Source organism: Salvelinus sp. IW2-2015, linkage group LG20 (assembly GCF_002910315.2).
Source record: "Salvelinus sp. IW2-2015 linkage group LG20, ASM291031v2, whole genome shotgun sequence".
Taxonomy (NCBI): Eukaryota; Metazoa; Chordata; class Actinopteri; order Salmoniformes; family Salmonidae; genus Salvelinus; species Salvelinus sp. IW2-2015.
In genome coordinates this window covers 62162843-62186727 of record NC_036860.1, presented here as the reverse complement: position 1 = coordinate 62186727, position 23885 = coordinate 62162843, and the positions used below count along the sequence as shown (strand labels likewise).

The following is a 23885-nucleotide window of genomic DNA, read 5'->3' as shown; positions in this document are numbered from 1 at the left end:
TCAGTTACCTTTGTCTTCTTGGGTACAGGAACAATGGTGGCCATCTTGAAGCATGTGGGGACAGCAGACTGGGATAGGGAGAGATTGAATATGTTCGTAAAAACACACCAGCTAGCTGGTCTGCACATGCTCTGAGGACGCGGCTAAGGATGCCGTCTGGGCCGGCAGCCTTGCGAGGGTTAACACGCTTCAATGTCTTACTTACGTAGGCCACGGAGAAGGAGCCCACAGTTCTTGGTAGTGGGTCACGTCGGTGGCACTGTGTTATCCTCAAAGCGGGCAAAGAATGTGTTTAGTTTGTCTAGAAGCAAGACGTCGGTGTCCGTGACGTGGCTGATTTTCATTTTTTAGTCCGTGATTGTCTGTAGACCCTGCAACATATGTCTCGTGTCTGTCTCGTTGAATTGCAACATCACTTTGTCTCTATACTGACATTTCACTTGTTTGATTGCCTTGCGGAAGGAATAACTACACTGTTTGTATTTGGCCATATCCCCAGTCACATTTCCATGGTTAAATGCGGTGGTTTGCAGTCTCAGTTTTGCACGAATGCCGCCATCTATCCACGGTTTTTGGTTAGGGTAGGTTTTAATAGTCGTAGTAGGTACAACATCTCTTATACACTTCCTTATAAACTCACTCACCGAATCAGCGTATACGTCGATATTGTGATCAAAACAATCTTGAAGTGTGGATTCCGATTGGTCAGTCCAGCGATGAATAGTCCTTAGCACGGTTACATCCTGTTTGAGTTTCTGCCCATAGGAAGGGAAGAGGAAAATGGAGTCGTGGTCAGATTTGCCGAAGGAGGGCGGGGGAGGGCCTTGCTTGCATCGTGAAAGTTAGAGTAGCAGTGATCCTATAAGGGCACAAGGCGAGACCCAGATGCAGACACAAGAGGCAGATGGTTAGAGTCTGTTTATTAACAATCCAAAAGGGGTAGGCAAGAGAATGGTCGTGGACAGGCAAAAGGTCAAAACCAATTCAGAATTCCAGAGGTACAGAATGGCATGCAGGCTCGAGGTCAGGGCAGACAGAATGGTCAGGCAAGCGGGAATGGAGTCGAAACCAGGAGGACTAGTAAAAGAGAATAGAAAAGCAGCAGCACAGGAAAAACACGCTGGTTGACTTGAACATACAAGACGAACTGGCACAGAGAGACAGGAAACACAGGGATAAATACACCAGGGAAAATAAGCGACACCTGGAGGGGGTGGAGACAATCAGAAGGACAGGGGAAACAGATCAGGGCGTGACAGATCCAGCATTTTTCCAGCGCAAGTGCTACTGTCAATATGCTGATAGAATTTAGGTAGCCTTGTTCTCAAATTTGCTTTGTTTAAATCCCCAGCTACAATAAATGCAGCCTCAGGATTTATGGTTTCCAGTTTGCATAAAGCCCAGTGAAGTTTGCATAAAGCCCAGTGAAGTTCCTTGAGGGCTGTTGTGGTTTCGGCTTGAGGGGGGATTTACACGYCTGTGACAATAACCAAGGAGAATTCCCTTGGGGGATAATACGGTCAGCATTTGATTGAGGATTTCTAGGTCAGGTGAACAAAGGACTTGAGTTCCTTTATGTTGTTACAATTACACCACGAGTCGTTAATCATGAAACACACACCCCCGCCCTTATTCTCCCCGGAGAGATGTTTATTCCTGTCGGCGCGACGCACAAATAATCCAGGTGGCTGTACCGACTCCGACAGCATATCCAGAAAGAGCCATGTTTCTGTGAAACAGAGTATGTTACAATCCCTGATGTCTCTCTGGAAAGCAACCTTTGCACTAATTTTGTCTACCTTGTTATCTAGAGACATTAGCGAGTAATATACTTGGAAGCGGTGGGTGGTGTGCGCGCCTCCGAAGTCTGACCAGAAGACCGCTCCGTCTACATCTTCTTCGGCGGCGTTGTTTTGGGTCAGCCTCTGGAATCTGTTCAAATGCCCTGGGTGGTTTGGACAAATGATCTGCTTCGGGAAAGTTTTATTCCTGGTCGTAATGCTGATAAGTTGACGTTGCTCTGATATCCAATAGTTCTTCCCAGCTGTGTGTAATAACACTTAAGATTTTCTGAGCTAACAATATAAGAAATAATACAGGAAAAAAAACAAAATACTGCAGAGTTTCCTAAGGACTAGAAGCGAGGCGGCCCTTTCTGTCGGCGTCATCTTATCTTTTTATCTGTTTAACACTATACGTGTCAACTACTACAGCGACTGAAAAGACTGCAACAATTAACAAAGTTAGTTTCAGAATGGGTGGCAAGGAATAAGTTAGTCCTAAATATTTGAAAAACTAAAAGCATTTTATTTGGGACAAATAATTCACTAAACCCTAAACCTCAACTAAATGTTGTAATGAATAATGTGGAAATTGAGCAATTTGAGGTGACTAAACTGCCTGCAGTAACCCTGGATTGTAAACTGTCATGGTCAAAACATGTAGATACAACAGTAGCTAAGATTGGGAGAAGTCTGTCCACAATAAAGCGCTGCTCTGCCTTCTTAACAACACTATCAACAAGGCAGGTCCTACGGGCCCTAGTTTTGTCTCACCTGGACTACTGTTCAGTCGTGTGGTCAGGTGCCACAAAGGACTTAGGAAAATTACAAATGGTGTTTTATATTTTGTTTTAAATATAATGTAAGTGCCTTAATGTGTTTTGACCCCAGGAAGAGAAGGTGCTGCCTTGGCAGCAGCTAATGGGGATCCCTAATAAATACAAACATAAAGATGAGCAAAAAAGACTGTATGATATAAATAATACAAATACCAAGCTATATTGTGTCGTCCTAAAAGTGCACAGTTTGTATTATTTTGTACTAATACAATTACTCTGAGAAAGAGATTTTGTTTAACAAGTTTAAAAAAGTACTTTATGTGTCAAAATGGTTGGCACCTCTAAAGATTATTTTAAATAAATATGAACTAAATAAAATCTACATTAACATTCTACTTAAATTAACCTCAGTTTAAGGAACTGTGTTGTGGCCTTCCATAGCTTCCTTTTTCACTGGGGTATAAAAATGAGGTAACACGCATATAAAATTGCTTTGTCATCCATCAGCATGGGGAATAGCAAAAAACTCACAAATAAAAATATACTAATTGTTGTTGACTTTCATAAATCAGGAAATGGGTGCAGAAAAAGCTACTGAAAAAAACAAATATACCACTTACTACTATAAGGGCAACAATTATGAAATTTAAAACCACTGTAACAGTGCTAAACTTGCCTGGTATTGGACGCATGTGTATCTTGTCCCCACGCACAGTGAGGAAGATATTTTGGAACGCAAAGAAAAGTGGTCACATTTGGAGAATTACAGAACTTGGTCGTATCTTGGGGTCACCAATTCTCCAAATCTACAATTAGACGCCATCTCCATGCCAATAGGCTCTTTGTAAGGGTTGCCATAAAACAGCCTTTCTTGAGAACAACCAACACATGTAAACAACTGGAGTTACAAAATTGCTCTTTGACCACGCACACCAGAGGTGGGTTTTMCCTCGAAAGGATGCATATGCAGAAGATAACAAGGGCCTCTAGGTATGTGGTTAACCCACTGTTCCTAGGCCGTCATTGAAAATAAGAAATTCTTCTTAACTGACTTGCCTAGTTAAATAAAGGTTAAAATAAAAAAAATACATGTAAGCAAGGTTTGAAATGGTGTTTTAGTCAAATATTAAATCTGTTTGGGCTTCCTGTGGATATATTTACAGTCTACAAATGATTTTATAATTATGTTCCAGCCTCCTGTCCATCCGCTCAAGAAAAAAATGGTCCTGCGGCTCAATCTAGTGGATGATACCTGGAATAGGGTGCCATTTTGGACGCACCCCATAACAGGAAGAGGAGAAAAGTCTGAGTGATTTTATCTTCCTGGTTGGAAGGCCTGTCATACACAATATGACCAAATCTAAAGACCGAGGGTAGAGATTTATTGGAACAGAGAGTAAAGGGATTATTCAATTTAGATACCCTACAGCTACATTGGTGACTCGTGATGGAATTCACCACTGATCTGTGAAGAAAAGAAAAGTTGTATTTTGTAGAACCTCAGAAAAGGATAGTGTTTGCAGTACTGTGTGATTCCACTCAGTGTGGTAACCAACCATGGCTCTCTCTGTGGGGTACTTCTGATAAGGCAAAGCTGGTTGAAATCATAACATAATTTACATAAAGGTTGTGATGACATTATTTCAACAAGTTTTCCCCGCTGGGTATTAGATATGGCATTAGAGAAATTTACGGACAAATGATTAGATGCCACCGATAATGTTTATATTTTAGTCAGATACAGTGCCTTCAGAAAATATTCATACCCCTTATTCCAAATGTTGTTGTTACAGCCTGAATTAAAAATGTATTAAATATATTTGTTTTCTCACCCATCTACACTCAATACCCCATAATAACAAAGTGAAAACGTGTTTTTAGACATTTTTGCAAATTTATTGAAAATCAAATGCAGAAATATCAAATGTAAATAAGTATTCACACCCCTGAATCAATACTTTGTAGAAGCACCTTTGGCGGCGATTGCAGCTTTGAGTCGTCTTGGGTAAGTCTGTATCAGCTTTGCACATCTGGATTTGGGGATTTTCTCCTATTCTTTCATGCAGATTTACTGAAGTTTTGTTAAGTTAGATGTGGGGTGGTGGTGAACAGCGATGTTCAAGTCTTTCCACAGATTTTCAATGGTATTTAAGTCTGGCTGTGCCACTCAAGGACTTTCCCATTGTTGTTCTGAAGCCATTCCAGCGTTGCTTTGGCTGTATGCTTGGGGTCATTGTGCTGTTGGAACAGTAACCTTTGCACTAGTCTAAGGTAATTTGCCTGTATTTGTCTCCAGTCATTGTTCCCTCTATCCTTACCAGTCTCCCAGTCCCTGCCACTGAAAAGCATCCCCATAGCATGATGCTGCCACCCTCATGCTTCACGGTAGGGATGGTGGTAGACGGGTGAAGAGCTGTTCCTGGTTTTCTCCAGACAGCGTTTTACATTCATACCAAAGAGTTACATTTGTCTCATCAGACCACAGAATATTTTGCCTTATCTCAGGGTCTTTCATGTTTCTTTTTCCAGGTGTACTGTCATGTGCCTTTTTCTCAGGATAGGCTTCCATCTGGCCACTCTCCCTTAAAGCCCAGATTGGTGAAGTGCTGTTGTCCTTGTGGCAGGTTCTCCCATATTTTTTATTTATTTATTTCACCTTTATTTAACCAGGTAGGCTAGTTGAGAACAAGTTCTCATTTGCAACTGCGACTTGGCCAAGATAAAGCATAGCAATTTGACACATACAACAACACAGAGTTACACATGGAATAAACAAAACATACAGTCAATAATACAGTAGAAAAATAAGTCTATATACAATGTGAGCAAATGAGGTGAGATAAGGGAGGTAAAGGCAAAAAAAGGCCATGGTGGACGAGGTAAATACAATATACCAAGTAAAACACTGGAATAGTAGATTTGCAGTGGAAGAATATGCAAAGTAGAAATATAAATAATGGGGTGCAAAGGAGCAAAATAAATAAATACAGTAGGGGAAGAGGTAGTTGTTTGGGCTAAATTATAGATGGGCTATGTACAGGTGCAGTAATCTGTGAGCTGCTCTGACAGCTGGTGCTTAAAGCTAGTGAGGGAGATAAGTGTTTCCAGCTTCAGAGATTTGTGCAGTTCGTTCCAGTCATTGGCAGCAGAGAACTGGGAGGAAAGACGACCAAAGGAGGAATTGGCTTCGGGGGTGACCAGTGAGATATACCTGCTGGAGCGCGTGCTACGAGTGGGTGCTGCTATGGTGACCAGTGAGCTGAGATAAGGCGGGGATTTACTTAGCAGAGACTTGTAGATAACCTGTAGCCAGTGGGTTTGTCGACGAGTTTGAAGCGAGGGCTAACCAACGAGAGCGTACAGGTCGCAATGGTGGGTAGTGTATGGGGCTTTGGTAACAAAACGGATGGCACTGTGATAGACTGCATCCAGTTTGTTGAGTACAGTGTTGGAGGCTATTTTACAGATGACATCACCGAAGTCGAGGATCGGTAGGATGGTCAGTTTTACGAGGGTATGTTTGGCAGCATGAGTGAAGGATTCTTTGTTGCGATATAGGAAGCCGATTCTAGATGTATTTTTGGATTGGAGACGCTTAATGTGAGTCTGGAAGGAGAGTTTACAGTCTAACCAGACACCTAGGTATTTGTAGTTGTCCACGTATTCTAAGTCAGAGCCGTCCAGAGTAGTGATGCTGGACGGGCGAGCAGGTGCGGGCAGTGATCGATTGAATAGCATGCATTTAGTTTTACTTGCGTTTAAGAGCAGTTGGAGGCCACGGAAGGAGAGTTGTATGACATTGAAGCTCATCTGGAGGTTAGTTAACACAGTGTTCAAAGAGGGGCCAGAAGTATACAGAATGGTGTCGTCTGCGTAGAGGTGGATCAGAGAATCACCAGCAGCAAGAGCAACATCATTGATGTATACAGAGAAGAGAGTTGGCCCGAGGATTGAACCCTGTGGCACCRCCATAGAGACTGCCAGAGGTCCGGACAACAGGCCCTCTGATTTGACACACTGAACTCTATCAGAGAAGTAGTTGGTAAACCAGGCGAGGCAATCATTTGAGAAACCAAGGATGTCGAGTCTGCCAATAAGAATGTGGTGATTGACAGTCGAAAGCCTTGGCCAGGTCGATGAATACGGCTGTGCAGTAATGTCTCTTATCGATGGCGGTTATGATGTCGTTTAGGACCTTGTGAGCGTGGCTGAGGTGCACCCATGACCAGCTCTGAAACCAGAATGCATAGCGGAGAAGGTACGGTGGGATTCGAAATGGTCGGTAATCTGTTTGTTAACTTGGCTTTCGAAGACCTTAGAAAGACAGGGTAGGATAGATATAGCTCTGTAGCAGTTTGGGTCTAGAGTGTCACCCCCTTTGAAGAGGGGGATGACCATGGCAGCTTTCCAATCTTTGGGAATCTCAYACGATACGAAAGAGAGGTTGAACAGGCTAGTAATAGGGGTTGCAACAATTTCAGCAGATCATTTTAGAAAGATAGGGTCCAGATTGTCTAGCCCGGCTGATTTGTAAGGGTCCAGCCAAGGAACTCTGTAGTTCTGTCAAAGTGGTCATTAGGTTCTTGGTTACCTCCCTGGCCAAGATCCTTCTTGCCCGGGTTGCTCAGTTTGGTCGGACAGCCAGCTCTAGGCAGAATCTGGGTAGTTCCATATTTTTTTCAATTTCCCAATGATGGAGACCACTGTGCTCTTGGAAACTTTCAATCTATAAATCAATTTGGAATGTCATAGCAAAGGCGTGTGGATAATTATGTAAATTAAATCTCTATATTTCATTTTAAATACATTTGCAAAAATTTCTAAAACATGTTTTCACTTTGTCATTATGTGGTATTGTGTGTAGGCGGGTGATTTAAAAAAAAAAGTATTTATTTGTATCCATTTTGAATTCATGCTGTAACACTAACAAATGTGGAATAAGTCAAGGAATATGAATGTCTGAATACACTGTATATGATGTGTTTATTTGAATGGGCAGCAGCACAGCGGTGGTATAATGACCACGTTCCTGACCCTACATTAACCCTAATAACCATGCACAGTGGGAAAAGCAGCAGCCCTGTCCGTTCCAGTCAGGGACTAAAGAGAAGATCAGGGGAGATTTCCTTCATTTGAACAGACAGCACTGCAGATGGAGAGGGACAACACAATGGGAATCCAGGGATATGTCCCAAATGGCATCATATTCCCTATCTAGTGCACTGTGCACTACTTTTGAGCCCTGGTCCATTGATTGCACTAAATATGGAATAGGGTTCCATTTGGAACGCARCCCATACAGGCCTTCCCAGGAACCATTAGCAGCCATTAGCCTTCCCGTGGTAGCTAATAATTGCCCATTTTCAAGACAGAATAAAAATATGAATGTGTTAATTGGTTGAAAAAAAACACCTCTATATTCTGTCTCTGGTTTGCGTCCCAAATGGCACCATGTTATTATAGTGCTTTACTTTTTCCCTATGTAGTGCACTACTTTTGACCAGGGCCAGAGTCTTCATAGCTGGATACCCTCCTGGTATTGTGTATTCTGCTCCTTTTTGTCTCCCCTGCATGCTCTCTCTGCTCTCTATTCCATCACCAGTAATGAACAAAGGTCAACGTGTTCGCTCTCCCTCTCATCGCTGTGTCAATGGCAATGTCTGTCTGCTACTAAAGTTAAGTACTTATTAAACCAGGCCTTTCACTGCCTCATGTCCTAAATGCCAACCCATACAGGCAGCTTGTTGCCTTAACCCGGACCAGACCAGACAGTAGTGTGAGTACAACCAACAGACGGTTATATAAACGGTAAAGTAGGAATATTAATGGTGGAGAATCAGGGGAGTCTGTCTCTGTGGGGACAGTCCCTGTGGGGTTCCTGGAGACTATTTGCGTCAGCTTAGTTAGATGACATCAACTTGGTACCAAATGTTAAATGGTCTTTAACCTCGGTGTCTTTGTGTTGGGTACTTAAAAGGCTCTGTGTGTTCTCTCTGTATAGAGTAAAGCATGCTGCAGCTTATTGGGGCATTTCTATTGGCAGATGCGGAGTGAGTCATTTCTGTACTAGGCCCTCTAGCTGTCTTGTGTTCTGTCTTTGTGCCGACCCTGCTGGAAGCCTGGGCAACTCCTCTAGACAGCTCTGCTCCCGTTCTGTCCATCTGGCGTCCGGGGCTCTGAGGCTGCACTTTGGCCCGACTCAGCACTTTATGCTTCCCTTCTCTCACAGACATTAGCACACTTCTCATCCTGTCATACCTCCTTTCTCACGGCGGCGTCTCCATTCTACAGAGTGCCATTTCATCACTTCTCCTCATGTCTCTATCCGACTGGCTTTCCTCTCTCCCTCATGTCTCTATCCGGCTGGCTTCTCTCTCTCCTTCATGTCTCTATCCGGCTGGCTTCCCTCTCTCCTTCATGTCTCTATCCGGCTGGCTTCCCTCTCTCCCTCCTCCTGGCTCTTGCAGAAGCCAAATGCCTGTTCCTGTTCCACAACCTGTTGTGATGTTTCATGGAATACGTCACTCTGTTGATCAGATTGCTCTATTTGTCTTCTATCTACATTAACATGAACGTTTGGTCATTTACCAGACGCTCTTTTCTAAAGCCACTTAGTCAGTACATTCAACTAAGGTAGGTAAGACAACCATATATCACAGTCATTGCAAGTAAAATCTTCCCCCCAAAAAGCAGCTAATGGTACTGCACTWGACAAGTGTCTGTTTAGGGGATTGACTATATAAACTACTGCAGTCATGACCATGCAGAGCTCCAGTTTGAGTGGTTACTTTAATGTGAATCCCATGAGAGACTTGGACACTTTCTGCACATTTTAACCAGTTGCATGATAGAAACTGCTCTTCTTTATCATACAGTGGAGAGTGACTCCTGCTCACAAAATGGCCCTGACTGTCAATGACACCTGAGAAGTATTTCTCCCATGTGTTTGTATGTCTTGAAATAAACATCAGGTTGTGTGCACAGTACCTGCTGGCGGATCATGCATCCTCATTTTGCCACCAGCTCTGTAATGGATGTAGATGTTTTCAGGTTAGGTCTCGCAGTGCAAGGGCTGCTTCATTCCACTGAGGATATAACACTGTACTGCTTCAATTCCCCTGAGGATATGCACTGCACTGCATTCATTCCCCACTGAGGATATGCACTGTACTGCTTCATTCCCAACTGAGGATATGCACTGTACTGCCTTCATTCCCCCTGAGGATATGCACTGTACTGTACTGCTTTATTCCCACTGAGGATATGCACTGCATACTGCCTTCATCCCCACTGAGGATATGCACTGTACTGTTCACTGCTTTATTCCCACTGAGGATATGCACGTACTGCTTCATTCCCACTGATGATATGCACTGTAACTGCTTTATTCCCTGATGATATGCACTGTACTGCTTCATTCCCCTGATATTAGCACTGTTACTGCTTCATTCCCCTGGGATATAGCACTGTACTGCTCATTCCCACTGAGGATATGCACTGTACTGCCTCATCCCCACTGAGGATATGCACTGTACTGCTTCATTCCCACTGATGATATAACTGTACTGCTTATTCCCCTGAGGATATACACTGGACTGCTTCATTCCCCTGAGGATATGCACTGTACTGCTTCATTCCCACTGGGATATCACATGTACTGCTTCATTCCCACTGAGGATATGCACTGTACTGCTTCATTCCCCCTGAGGATATACACTGTACTGGCTTCATTCCCCTGAGGATATACACTGTACTGCTTCATTGCCCTTGAGGATATGCACTGTAATGCCTATCCCCACTGAGGATATGCACTGTACTGCTTCATTCCCACTGATGATATACACTTACTGCTTCATTCCCCCTTGAGGATACACTGTACTGCTCATTCCCCACTGAGGATATCACTGTACTGCTTCATTCCCCTGGAGTATGGTCACTGTACTGCCTCATTCCCCTGAGGATATGCACTGTACTGCTTCATTCCCCTGAGGATATACACTGTACTTGCTTCATTCCCCCTGAGGATATACACTGTACTGCTTCATTCCCCTGAGGATATGCACGTGTACTGCTTCATCCACTGAGGATATACCTGTACTGCTTCATTCCCCTGAGGATATAGCACTGTACTGCTTCATTCGCCCTGATGATATGCACTGTACTGCTTCATTCCCCTGAGGATACACTGTAACTGCTCATTCCCCTGAGGATATGCACTGTACTGCTTCATTCCCCTGAGGATATGCACTGTACTGCTCTCATCCCCACTGAGGATATCACTTACTGCTTCATTCCCCTGAGGATACACTGTACTGCTTCATTACCCACTGAGGATAGCACTGTACTGTGCTTTCTTCCCTGAGATATGCACTGACTGCTTGATTCCCCTGAGGATATGCACTGTACTGCTTCATTCCCTGAGGATATGGCACTGTACTGCTTTATTCCCGACTGAGGATATGCACTGTACTGCTTTTTCCGCTGAGATATGCACTGTACTGCTCATTCCCGAGGATATGCACTGTACTGCTTTTCCCCTGAGGATATGCACTGTACTGCTTCTATTCCCCTGAGGATATTGCACTGTACTGCTTCATTCCCGCTGAGGATATGCACTGTACTGCTTCTATTCCACTGAGGGGATATGCACTGTACTGCTTCATTCCCCTGAGGATATGCACTGTACTGCTTTTATTCCCCTGAGGATATGCACTGTACTGCTTCATTCCCCTGAGGATATGCACTGTATGCTTTATTCCCCTGAGAATCACTGTACTGCTTTATTCCCCTAGGATATGCCACTGTACTGCTTCATTCCCTGAGGATATTGCACTGTACTGCCTTCATTCCCACTGAGGATATGCACTGTACTGCTTCATTCCCCTGAGGATAATGACACCTTACTGCTTCATTCCCCACTGAGGATATTGCACTGTACTGCTTTATTCCACTGACAGGATATGCACTGTACTGCCTCATCCCCACTGAGGATATGCACTGTACTGCCTCATCCCCACTGAGGATATGCACTGTACTGGTTCATTCCCCCTGAGGATATACACTGTACTGTATGTGTACACTGATTATGTCTTACGCATGTGCTCCTCTTAAATGGTTCACCTTAACACTTTATTTTGAGAGGCACAATGCTGCTCAACAATCTATTAATAGATTATTATTATTAACAATAAATTACATTTTGGATAATCTCCTTTGAAAATGCTCTTTAGTTCACTATTAGGCTTAATCTGTGTCAGAGAAACCTTCCCAAAGAGTTATAATATGTGGTATCTCTGTGCGGTATTTCCTGCAGGTGCTGGAGGCTGGGCTCCTGTGGAGTCTAATAAGTACCAGTGGTTGGAGGTGGACCTGGGGGAGCGGACAGAGATCACAGCCGTGGCCACGCAGGGTCGCTACGGCAGCTCAGACTGGGTCTCCTCCTTCCTCCTCATGTTCAGCGACACGGGCTGCAACTGGAAACAGTACCGTCAGGAGGACAACATCCGGGTAAGTCAGTGGGACAAGACCATAATGGCTGTGTATAAAATGGCACATTTTGGAACCCTTTTCCCTGTATAGTGTGCTACGTTTTACCAGGGCTACCCTCGGCTCACGTTGTGGCGGGGTGGAAGCTTGCGGCAGAGCCTAGACGAGGGCCCTGGTCAAATGTAGCACACTATATAGGGAATAGGGAGCCTTTTCAGATGCAGACCAGTACACCATGTAGCCAACTCACAAATAGACTCATAAGAGTCCTTTCACTATCAATGAATAATAGATGAAACACCGGAAGGCAGGAACAGCTCAGCTTAGCTCTGTACTGTTGACTGAGGTAATTATTAGATGTAGCTGCTTTTTAGTGTTACCATCCTTGTTACTTGCTTTCTGTACTAAATAACATTCTGATAATTTTAGCTGATATGAGGAGAACATTTGAAAGATTGTCAATTAAATTAATGTATTTCACAACTACAGTACTCTCATCTACTCGCAGTTTGACTATGCATATTATAAAAAGTACTTAGCATAAAGTGTCTGCACATATTCTGATAAATCCTAAGAACCTTTTTAAGGATTTTTAAACTCCAGATGCTAGTCTTCCCAGCTAGCTAAGTCTATGACAGCAGCAGTCTAGTATCAGTATCGGTCAAAAGTACTAGTGTGTTTTTTTTGTTTCCTCAGACAGGGCTTAGTAAGTTATAGGTTTTAGGGTTGAGTGTTGTTCTCTCTCTTTCTCTCTCCATGAGCGAAGGCTTTTCAGACAGGGGGCAGGCAATGGAGAGATTTGCTCCTTGACTCTGGGTATATTTCAAAGGGACACCTCACTCCAGGAGCAAATGAGATGCTGCTTCATGAGCTTTATCATACACACACACACACACAAATGACATGCAGCATACTGAGCTTCCTCAGCAGGGAGGCAGTGCAATTTGTTGGGCTTAATGCTCCACTTCACCAGACGCATGGCTCATCCTCCCTCTTTAAAGACGCAAGTTAGCATTTTTCATTATGAATCTTGTTCTAGAGACAGCTCTGCAGCGTGGTCACTAGCTGGCACAGCCACAAAGTCATAAAATCAGATTTAAACCTAAACCTAACCTTAACCCTAACCTTAACCACACTGCTAACCCTAATGCCAAACCTTAAACTTAAATTAAGACCAAAAAGCAAATTTTTTATTTTCAGGAATTTTGACAATATAGCAAATTTTGCCTTTGTAGCTGGCCTATCTAGAGGAATCTCAGTTTTGCCTCCAGGAGAACACTCATTCCAATAAACATCAACCTGCTTTAAAGACACTGAAGATGCTTCTCAGCCTTTCAAATTATGCAACAATGATAAGAAAGTACATTTCACTCCAAGACAGACGTAAAATGCTATAGTATAAACGTAGGTAAAAAATATATTTTTAAATCACTGTAGTATCGCACACAGCACTTCATTTTTGAAAATTCCAATGCCACCTCAGACCTCACTTTTCATTTTAAGTTTCAGTTGAAGTGGGTTCCATTGATTTCCTTTACAATAGGCAGGTGACTGGAGGGGGAAACAGTCCCCATTACTCTTATGAGAAAGGCTCAGGATGGGTACTGAATAAGTCATGTGGTTATCGATTGCTGCTGGCCACACATTGCTGTAACCGCATCTTTATGGCCAACTGATGCTAGCCAGTGTAAAAGGGAGCTGGCTTCTATCTATACAGTGTGTAACCTCTAGCCAACATGAGAAGGAGCTACTGGACTGGCTCCTATCTATCTCACAATAATAGTTAGCAAATTCTATGTTAATTAGGTATTTCACCATTATTTTGGAGTTTGAACCGCCAACCAGACTGTCAACTTTAATGGGAGGATGGAATAGTGAGTAGGGAACTTCTGGGGTGATGACCCCATTATTAACCTTTTCTTAAAGAGAGACAGGGTCTGTGTCCCAAATACCACCCTATTCCCTATTTAGTGCACTACTTTTGGCCAGGGCCCATACATTTGGGACGCAGACAGAGAGCTGGAGGAGAGGACCAATAATAGGACACAGTAATATTTCCATGTCTTATTAGCCACATAAGTTAGGATCAGAGAGGTTAACTACGCTCATTATTCATAGAGTAGACCTAAGTGTTTGCCAGCAAAACATGAGAAAGAGAGCTTCAGTATTACATTTCTTATTAATCTGTCTATCTTTTACTGACACCATTTTTCAGTACCCACTTCATCAATGCGGCTATGTGTTGTCCTCAGTCATATGAGGCAAAGTTTGTTATATAATAACTTTACTATACTACTCTTGGCAATACAAATACATTTTTCGTCATACTGTACCAATAAAGTTTTTTAGAAATTACTATACTAAGGACACAATTGTGGTGGTGGGGCGGTTAGAGGGGGGTCCATGGGTCCTCTCCCGGAAACACAGTCTCTTCAGGGGCATTTTGAGGGGTATATGTAAGGGTATTTTGAAAACACTATAAGTGGAAGGATAAGTGAAAGGATAAGTCGTCACCATCATTAATGAAGGTAATTCACTGCAAATATTAAGAAGACACAGAAGATGAAGACAGTTGTATTATAAGGATGCAGGGTAAAACAAATATGATTTGTAGACGTGATTGGTGTTGTGGAGAGGTTGATCATCACATGCCGACATTTTGCCACCTTCATACATCAGTACAATACTGTATACACCTTGAAAGGGACTCCAGTTTTGTGAGACAACTTTTTTTAACTTTTTGAGAATAACTCTCCTCTCACTCACCTCAATACCAACCCTGCGGCTGCTCCTGCATGCACTGACCTCTTCTTACGGTTGCTTGCCTCTCTAGCACCCAATCACAGCAGGCAAGGACATACGGTGAGCCAGACAGAGACAGTGAACAATGTCCTGTGTTACTGGATAACCTATAAAGTATACTTTAAAGGACACATTTACAGTCGGTTGCTCTATCAAAAATCACATTTGTCCAAATCTACGTGATTCATTCAAGCTACGTACATTGAACATGCAGGGCCTAGTTCCATGTAATCTATTTTAACCCAGGTAAAAGTATGTCATGATCACTGAAGGCAGAGAGTGCACAGGTTGATGTTATGTGTATGCTGTACATGACTGGTTTCCAAAGGAAGCCAAATGTTTTATTTTTTTGTGACTATCAACATCAGTTATATATATATTTATATATATACCTTGACAGGGAACACACAGTTTTGTGATGGTTTATTTTCACATTAGAGGATAAGTCATCTTAGTCACTCACTCTCTCACCTGTAGATCAACAATGCTGCTGCCCTTGCCAGCACTGACTTCCCTCTCCTCATGGTCTCTTGCCTCTCACACCCAATCACAGCAGTCAAGGACATCTGAGCCAGTGAACAATGTCCTGTGTTTCTGGATAATCTACGAAGTTTACTTTAAAAGGGCACATTTACAGCTGAGTTGCTCAGCAATCACACTTAACTCGGACTACATGGGGTGGCAGGTAACCTGGCGGGTAGGAGCGTTAGGCCAGTAACCGAAAGGTTGCTGGATCGAATCCCTAAGCTGACAAGGTAAAAATCTATTGTTCTGCCACTGAGAAAGGCAGTTAACCCACTGTTCCCCAGGCGCCAATGACGTGGATGTCGATTTAAGGCAGCCCTCCGCACCTCTCTGATGCAGAGGGGTTGGGTTAAATGCGGAAGACACATTTCCGTTGAACTGACTAGGTATCCCCCTTTCCCTACATGATTCTTTCAAGATTTTAAATGACATGACCAAATAAGTGCTACACCTGGCCTGCTGTATAAAATGACAGTTTCCATCCCCCCTCTGATCTACTGTCTTCCACTCAGCCTGAGCTGTGCAGTGTGCATAGCTCAGTGGGACAGAATTTCCAGCTCAGTGGGACAGAAGTTCCTAGGGGGGATGTGCGTGCTACTAACTTACTTTTCTTTTAGGATGATGTCCCAAAAAAAAGGCAAATATCTGGACCATTTATTTTACCTGGCGGTGGCATGTGGAGACAGACTAGGCTGAGACTCACTACTCACTCACTCACTCACACTGTGAATAAAATGAGAATGAAAATATGGGAAACATGGATGATTGTGCACGTAGCTAGTCACGAATCCTGCCGCATAGAGCCTGGTAACACTGTGCCTCAAAGTGAGACTTCAAAGGTGTGTGGTTAAAGGTAGACTCAGCGATATGACATAGAAGCCGAAGTAAACAGCTTAGTGGGTCAATTTCCACAACAAGAAGAGTGTTGAAGCGCGAGGCTCAAGTTTTGGTCCCTTTGCTACCACACTATACACAGCGTGAAGCGAACCTGTGCACATGCTCAAATAATGTGTGTGACTGTGTTGCATCTCGTTCATCTCAATATCTCCGGTGCTGCTTGTGGCAATGTCATGTCGCTGAGCCTACCTTTAAAATAGAGGTGGGAGAGGGAGAAAGCCTGCTACAGCTGTGTGAGATGGGACATTGAAAAATTGCAGAGATCGCCAATCAAAGAAAATGTTCTATCACAGCGACCACATTATTTTTCGAGAGCCCAATTGATTCTGAATTCAGACATATAAAATGTATATGTGCAAAAAAAAATGTTGACGCATACTTTCCGATTTCCCGAACTCACTTCTTTGTTTGGCCCATTACTTGCAATGCTTGCACATTGAAATCCACAGAGAGGGGGAGGTGCTAGATGCCTGGTGATGGACAGAGATCAGCCCATTAAAAGCGGTGTCTAGTGTCTATTTTCTCTGCTCCTGCCATAGACTACCAAGTCCTGTTCTGATGCGCTCTGAAACCTAACATCCAGACAGAGAGCAAGCTGGCTGGTAGGCGAGATTACGTAGCTGTAACGTCTGCTTCCAACTCACACCCTCAAACACGTAGATCCCCTGGACGCAGCTCACTTTTTTGCCCACTTTCTAGCTCACACTCTCAGACACCTAGATCCCCTGAACGCAGCTCACTACACACCTGTATGTCATTATCACACACTATTTAGTTCAGTTCTTTGCACCCTATCACTGTGAGGTATTGTTTGTTTTGTGACACATGGCTTTCAGAGCGCTGGGTTTCCCGTGAATTACTCCTCCCGTGTATGATAGTTTTTGCTTGCCTCACTAACGACGCCATTTGTCTATTCCCTGCCTGTACTTTGGCCTATCGGTTTCCTGTTATCTAACTATTGCCTGATCTCCCAGACGACGTTACTAGCCTTTTCCTTGCCTGTACTGTTGCCCTTTTGGACCCCCATGTATGAACTTCTGCCTGCCTGGACCCAGCTACCTGCCTCCTGTGGTCCTTTGCAATAAACACCCGCTGCGCCCTGCGCTTGAAACCAGCTCTCTGTCGCCCCTCGTGTTCATTACAGTAGCTAGTAACTAGATCTAGCTTGTTCATTGAGTCAACCAGTTAAACATGATGTAGATTCAATGAGTGCATTGATTATATCACACCACCACAACAAAAACTTAGTAGCTCTATTTCCATATTATTTTTAATTTTTTTAATTTCAAGGGGGCAGTTGAGGTTCAATTGAAATGCAAGCTACTCTGCTTTTTCACTGATGCACACCAATGAATGAATAGCGTGCAACACTGGTGCACATAGCTGCTGAGTTATTCAGCAAAATATCATAGTTATTTAGGTGAAATAATCTATTCAACTTGCTTGTTTCGTTGGGCCAGTTTAATGCAATGCCATGTCACTAATACACCAACCTTTTAAAATGTATTTTTGAACTTTTTTACAATGGTGAGTTAAAGGTCAATGCTAGCAACTGTTTGTTCGATGATGCACACATTGCACAGTGCACCATTTATATGAAGTGTGCATGTGCACAGCATTAACCATATTTCCATTCACAGTTTTTATGCGTGTAAAGTCATATCGTATAAAATAAAATCACGACAGCTGTGATGGAAACAGGACGTTTCGGTGTAATTTTATAAATGCCGACAATTTGTCTGTTCCACATGGCGGTTGGAAGGAAATGCAGGAAATGGTGGTGAAAACGTCTGTATGCACAAATATTGATAGAACAACCATCATATCAAAGTAAACTTGGAGTCACGTGACATGGTGCGCGCTTCTCCCGCTACAACTCGTGAAACCATGCAGTTTATTAGGCTACAGATGAAATAAATTACGAACTTCACAGGGTGGTGAAAGTGCACGGTGATGAGCTTGATGCTGCTTTCCAATAAATATTAAGTGTCTTATTCTGGTGACAAGATGATTGATGCTTGATTGCCGTTTGACAAATAAAAATGTTCTCGCTCTTATCCATAATAATCTCATGTTGATTAGCCATCCCGCACAGCCTACATGCACTGTATCTGCAAGATGTTGGCAAGAGTGCAGGTGCCAAAACCAGATTAGGCACATTTGCTATTCAACGCAACAGTTTTTGTGGCAAAACTATTGGTAGAGTTGCAAATGTGATGGAAGCACATTGAACTTTAGATTTGGTACATGAAAGCATAAGTGGAAAAGTACATTTTGTCTGCACTACTTCATCACACACACTGATGATGTTATCCTCAACAAGTTCATTTGGTGGAAACACCACCAGTGGGAAAATGCGAATTTTCTTTATGCAGATTCTAGAATATTTGCATGAAAATCTGTTGCCAATTAGATGGAAACCTAGCTACTGATAAATTCTGCAAAATATTCTAGTTGTCTCTGCGAAATAATCTACTTTAAGTAGCTTGTTTCGTTGGGCCAGCTTAATGCAATGCATGGTCATTGGTCGCTAAGAGAAACGTAAAMAAAAAATGTCACATCGAATATCTACCTTATCTAACAGAACATTGTTTGCGACGTCCTTGTTGCTCGCTAGAGTCAAGATGTAGATGGCATGTTTACAAAATATTTCATTTCAAGGAGGGGAGGGATGGGATGGGCACAACACCAGAGGGGCGCATTCCATTCAAGATACAGTTGAAGTCGGAAGTTTACATACACTTAGGTTGGAGTTCTTAAACACATTTTTCAACCACTCCACAAATTTCTTGTTAACAAAGTTTTGGCAAGTAGGTTAGGACATTTACTTTGTGCATGACACAAGTCATTTTTCCAACAATTGTTTACAGACAGATTATTTTACTTATAATTCACTGTATCACAATTCCAGTGGCTCAGAAGTTTACATACACTAAATTGACTGTGCCTTTATAAATCGTCTTTGGGCTAGGAGGGACGCTAAAGACCCACCTCGACAACATCCGGTGAAATTGCAGAGTGCGAAATTCAAAATACAAAATTGTAATATTAAACATTCATGAAAATACAAGTGTCTTACATCGTTTAAAAGCTTAACGTCTTGTTAATCCAACCGCTTTGTCAGATTTCAAAAAGGCTTTATGGCGAAAGCATACCATGCGATTATCTGAAGACAGCGCCCCGCATACTCCAGCATTAAAAACATTTTCCAAACCACAGAGGCGTCACAAAATTCTGAAATAGGGATCAAATAAATCACTTACCTTTGAAGATCTTCCTCTGTTTGCAATCCCAAGGGTGCCAGCTACACAACAAATTGTTGTTTTGTTCGATAAAGTCCTTCTTTATATCCCAAAATATCATTTTAGTTGGCGCGTTTGATTCAGTAATCCACCCGTTCCATTCTTTGATCATGCAGAGAAAGCAATCCGAAAAGTTACCAATAAACTTCGTCCTAACAAATCAAACAACATTTCTAATCAAGCCTCAGGTACCCTAATATGTAAATAAACGATACATTTTAAGACGGAATGTAGTATGTTCAATTCCGGAGATAAATAACGAAGTGCGCGCCCTCACCCACGAGCGCCACAAGACTACAGTCCAAATGAGAGCCACCTTGAAAAACTACAACTAACAATTTTTTTTAAAAACAAACCTGAAACCATTTCTAAAGACTGACATCTAGTGGAAGCCATAGGAACTGCAATCTGGGAGGAATTCCTTTGAATATCCCATACAAAACTATTTGAATGGACTGTGACCTCAAAAGAAAATATATTCCGGGTGGATTCTCCTCGGGTTGTTGCCTGCCATATCAGTACTGTTATACTCACAGACAATATTTGAATAGTTTTAGAAACTTCTGAATGCTTTCTATCCAATGCTACCATATGCATATCCTAGCTTCTGGGTCTGAGTAACAGGCAGTTTACTTTGGGCACGTCAGTCATCCGAACTTCAGAATACTGCCATCTAGCATTAAGTTAAACAGCTTAGTTAATTCCCCAAAAATTATATCATGGCTTTAGAAGCTTCTGATAGGGTAATTGACATAATTTGAGTCAATTGGAGGTGTACCTGTGGATGTATTTCAAGGCCTACCTTCAACCTCAGTGCCTTTTTGCTTGACATCATGGGAAAATCAAAATAAATCAGCCAAGACCTAAGATTTTTTTTTTTTTGACCACAAGTCTGGTTCATCCTTGGGAGCAATTTACAAACACTTGAAGGTACCACGTTCATCTGTACAAACAATAGTACGCAAGTATAAACATGGGATTAACAAACGTACAGTCAATAACACAATAGAAAAATCTATGTGCAAATGTAGTAAGGTTAGGGAGGTAAGGCAAAAAATAGGCCATAGTGGCGAAGTAATTACAATTTAGCYTTAACACTGGCGTGATAGATGTGCAGATGATGATGTGCAAATAGAGATACTGGGGTGCAAAAAAACAAATAACAGTATGGGGATGAGGTAGTTGGGTATGCTATTTACAGATGGGCTGTGTACAGGTACAGTGATCGGTGAGCTGCTCTGACAGCTGATGCTTAAAGTTAGTGAGAGAGATATAAGTCTCCAGCTTTAGTAATTTTTGCAATTCGTTCCAGTCATTGTATATAGACCTGGAGCCAGTGGGTTTGCCCACAAATATGTAGCGAGGGCCAGCCAACGAGAGCATACAGGTCACAGTGGTGGGTAGTGTATGGGGTTTTGTTGACGAAACGGATGGCACTGTGATAGACTACATTCAATTTGCTGAGTAGAGTGTTGGAGGCTATTTTGTAAATGACATCGCCAAAGTCAAGGATTGGTAGGATAGTCAGTTTTATGAGGGTATGTTTGGCAGCATGAGTGAAGGATGCTTTTTTTGCGAAATAGGAAGCCGATTCTAGATTTAATTTTGGATTGAAGATGCTTAATGTGAGTCTGGAAGGAGAGTTTACAGTCTAACCAGACACCTAGGTATTTGTAGTTGTCCACATATTCTAAGTCAGAACCGTCCAGAGTAGTGATGCTAGGCGAGCTGGCAGGTGCGGGCAGCAATCGGTTGAAGAGCATGCATTTAGTTTTACTAGCATTTAAGAGCAGTTGGGATGCCACGGAAGGAGTGTGTGGAGGATATAGGAGTATATATGGCTAATAGATGTGTAGCACAGGAGGTTGGTGATACCTTAATTGGGAAGGACGGGCTCGTGGTAATGGCTTTGGGGAGTTGGGGGAATCATATCAAATACATCAAACAAATGGTTTCCATGTGTTTTTGATGCCATTCCATTTGCTCCGTTCCAAGCATTATTATGAGCCGTTCGCCCCTCAGCAGACTCCAATGATGTGTAACATCCAAATAAGGTAAGTATAATGTGTCAATCAAGCAGATAATTATACTGTTCCCTCTGTGTGTTCCAGGCTTTCACAGGGAACAGTAATGCAGACAGTGTGGTGCAGTTTAAACTGCAGCAGCCAGTCTTCGCCAGGTTCCTGCGGTTACTTCCTCTAGATTGGAACCCCAACGGGAGGATAGGCCTGAGACTGGAAGCCTATGGATGCCCTTACAGTAAGTACAACCAGGGGAGTTGGACAGAACCTCTTAACAGATATGGGCAACTCCCTGTAGTCCCGCAGATCAATTTCCCCCCTATATAGAGTATATATAATGCATTCAGTATTCAGACCCCCTGACATTTTCCACATTTTGTTACAGCCTTATTCTAAAATTGATTAAATGAGAAWWWTTTTWAACTTCATCAATCTACACACAATGCCCCATAATGTCAAAGTGAAAAGTGATTTGTAGAAATGTTTATGAGGGCTCAGGGCCAGACCCAGATGCAGACACGGGAGGGAGATGGTTTGAGTATTTGATATTTAGTAGTTCCAAAAAGGGTAGGCAAGAGAATGGTCGTTGACAGGCAAAGGGTCAAAGCCAGATCAGAGTCCAGGTCAGGGCAGGCAGGCGGGTATGGAGTCCAGAAAACAGGCAAGTGTCAAAACCGTGAGGACTAGCAAAAGAGAGAATAGCAAAGCAGGAGCACGGGGAAATCACGCTGGTTGACTTGAAAGACAAGACGAACTGGCACAGAGAGACAGGAAACACAGGGATAAATACACTGGGGGAAATAAGCAACACCTGGAGGGGGTGGAGACAATCACAAGGACAGGTGAAACAGATCAGGGCGTGACAGTAACCCCCCCTAGGGGCACCACCTGGCGTCCTAACTGGGCGCATACCTGGCTGACCGGGGTGCCGGCGGTGAAAATCGGCGATGAGGACTGGGTCCAGGATGTCTTTAGCAGGAACCCAGCACCTCTCCTCCGGGCCATAACCCTCCCAGTCAATCAGGTACTGGAAACCCCTGCCCCGTGGTCGAACCCTCAGGATGCGTCTCACCGTATACTCTGGCTGGCCATCGATGACCCGGGGGGGAAGGATGGGCCTAGAAACAGAAGACAGAGGACTGTGACAAGGGCTTAATCCTGGACACATGAAAAGTGGGGTGAACATGGAGGGTACGGGGCAACAACAGATGGACAGCAGTGGGACTAATGACTCTAGAAATGGGGAAAGGACCAATGAAACGGGGAGAAAGTTTACGGGATTCTACCTGAAGGGGTAGGTCCCGAGTGGACAACCATACCCTCTGCCTGACCCAATAGCGAGGAGCCAGAGTCCGGTGGTGTTCCGCTTGTCAACGATACCTGGAGGTGGTCTTGAGAAGAACCGCCCGAGCTCTTCTCCAGGTACGCCGACAGCGGCGGACGAACAGCTCTGCTGAATGTATGTTGACCTCCACTTCTTGCTCTGGAAAGAGCGGGGGCTGATACCCCATGGAGCATTCGAAGGGGGATAGTCCAGTAGCCGAGCAGGGGAGAGTGTTCCTGGCATATTCCACCCAGACCAGTTGCCGACTCCAGGTGGTGGGGTTACTGGCAACAAGACACCGGAGTGCCGTCTCCATATCTTGATTTGCTCGCTCCGACTGGCCGTTAGATTGGGGATGAAACCCAGAGGACAGGCTGGCTGACGACCCAATAATAGTGCAGAACGTCTTCCAGAATTGTGACGAGAACTCAGAACCTTGGTCTCAGACCATGTCATCCGGGAGCCATGGATTCGGAAGACGTGCTGCACCATAAGCTGGGCCGTCTCCTTGGCTGAAGGTAAATTCGGAAGAGGGATGGAAATAGGCAGCCTTGGAGAATCTGTCAACCACCGTCAGGATGGTGGTGTTGCCATCTGARGGAGGAAGCTCAGTGACAAAATCCAGGGAAATATGGGACCAGGGGTGATGAGGGACAGGGAGTGTCTGTAGGAGGCCAGACGGAGCTTGCCGCGGAGTCTTGCTTTGTGCGCACCATGCATGCGGCGACAAAGGCCGAGACATCAGGAACCATGGTGGGCCACCAGAAGCGTTGACGGAGGAAAGCCAGTGTTCGAGGAGTACCAAGATGACAGGTAAGCCTGGAGGAGTGAGCCCAATCCAGGACCTGAGACCCGGACCAGGAGCAAACAGCCAGCTGTGCTCTGCGAACCAGAGCCTCAATTTTCCAAACAGAAGCCACCAAACAAGAGGCAGGGGGGATGGTCTCAGATTCAGAGGGAGTGGAAGT

At 43.6% G+C, this 23885-nt stretch overlaps 1 protein-coding gene across 1 annotated transcript in view; it reads left to right on the top strand.

Annotated features, from left to right (window-relative positions):
• Positions 1–23885, top strand: part of cntnap3 (contactin associated protein family member 3) — a 188607-nt gene that overhangs the window by 42623 nt on the left and 122099 nt on the right. The window contains 2 exon segments of the mRNA XM_070449559.1: positions 11874–12067; positions 21684–21831. Coding sequence (XP_070305660.1) covers positions 11874–12067; positions 21684–21831 — 342 coding nt within the window.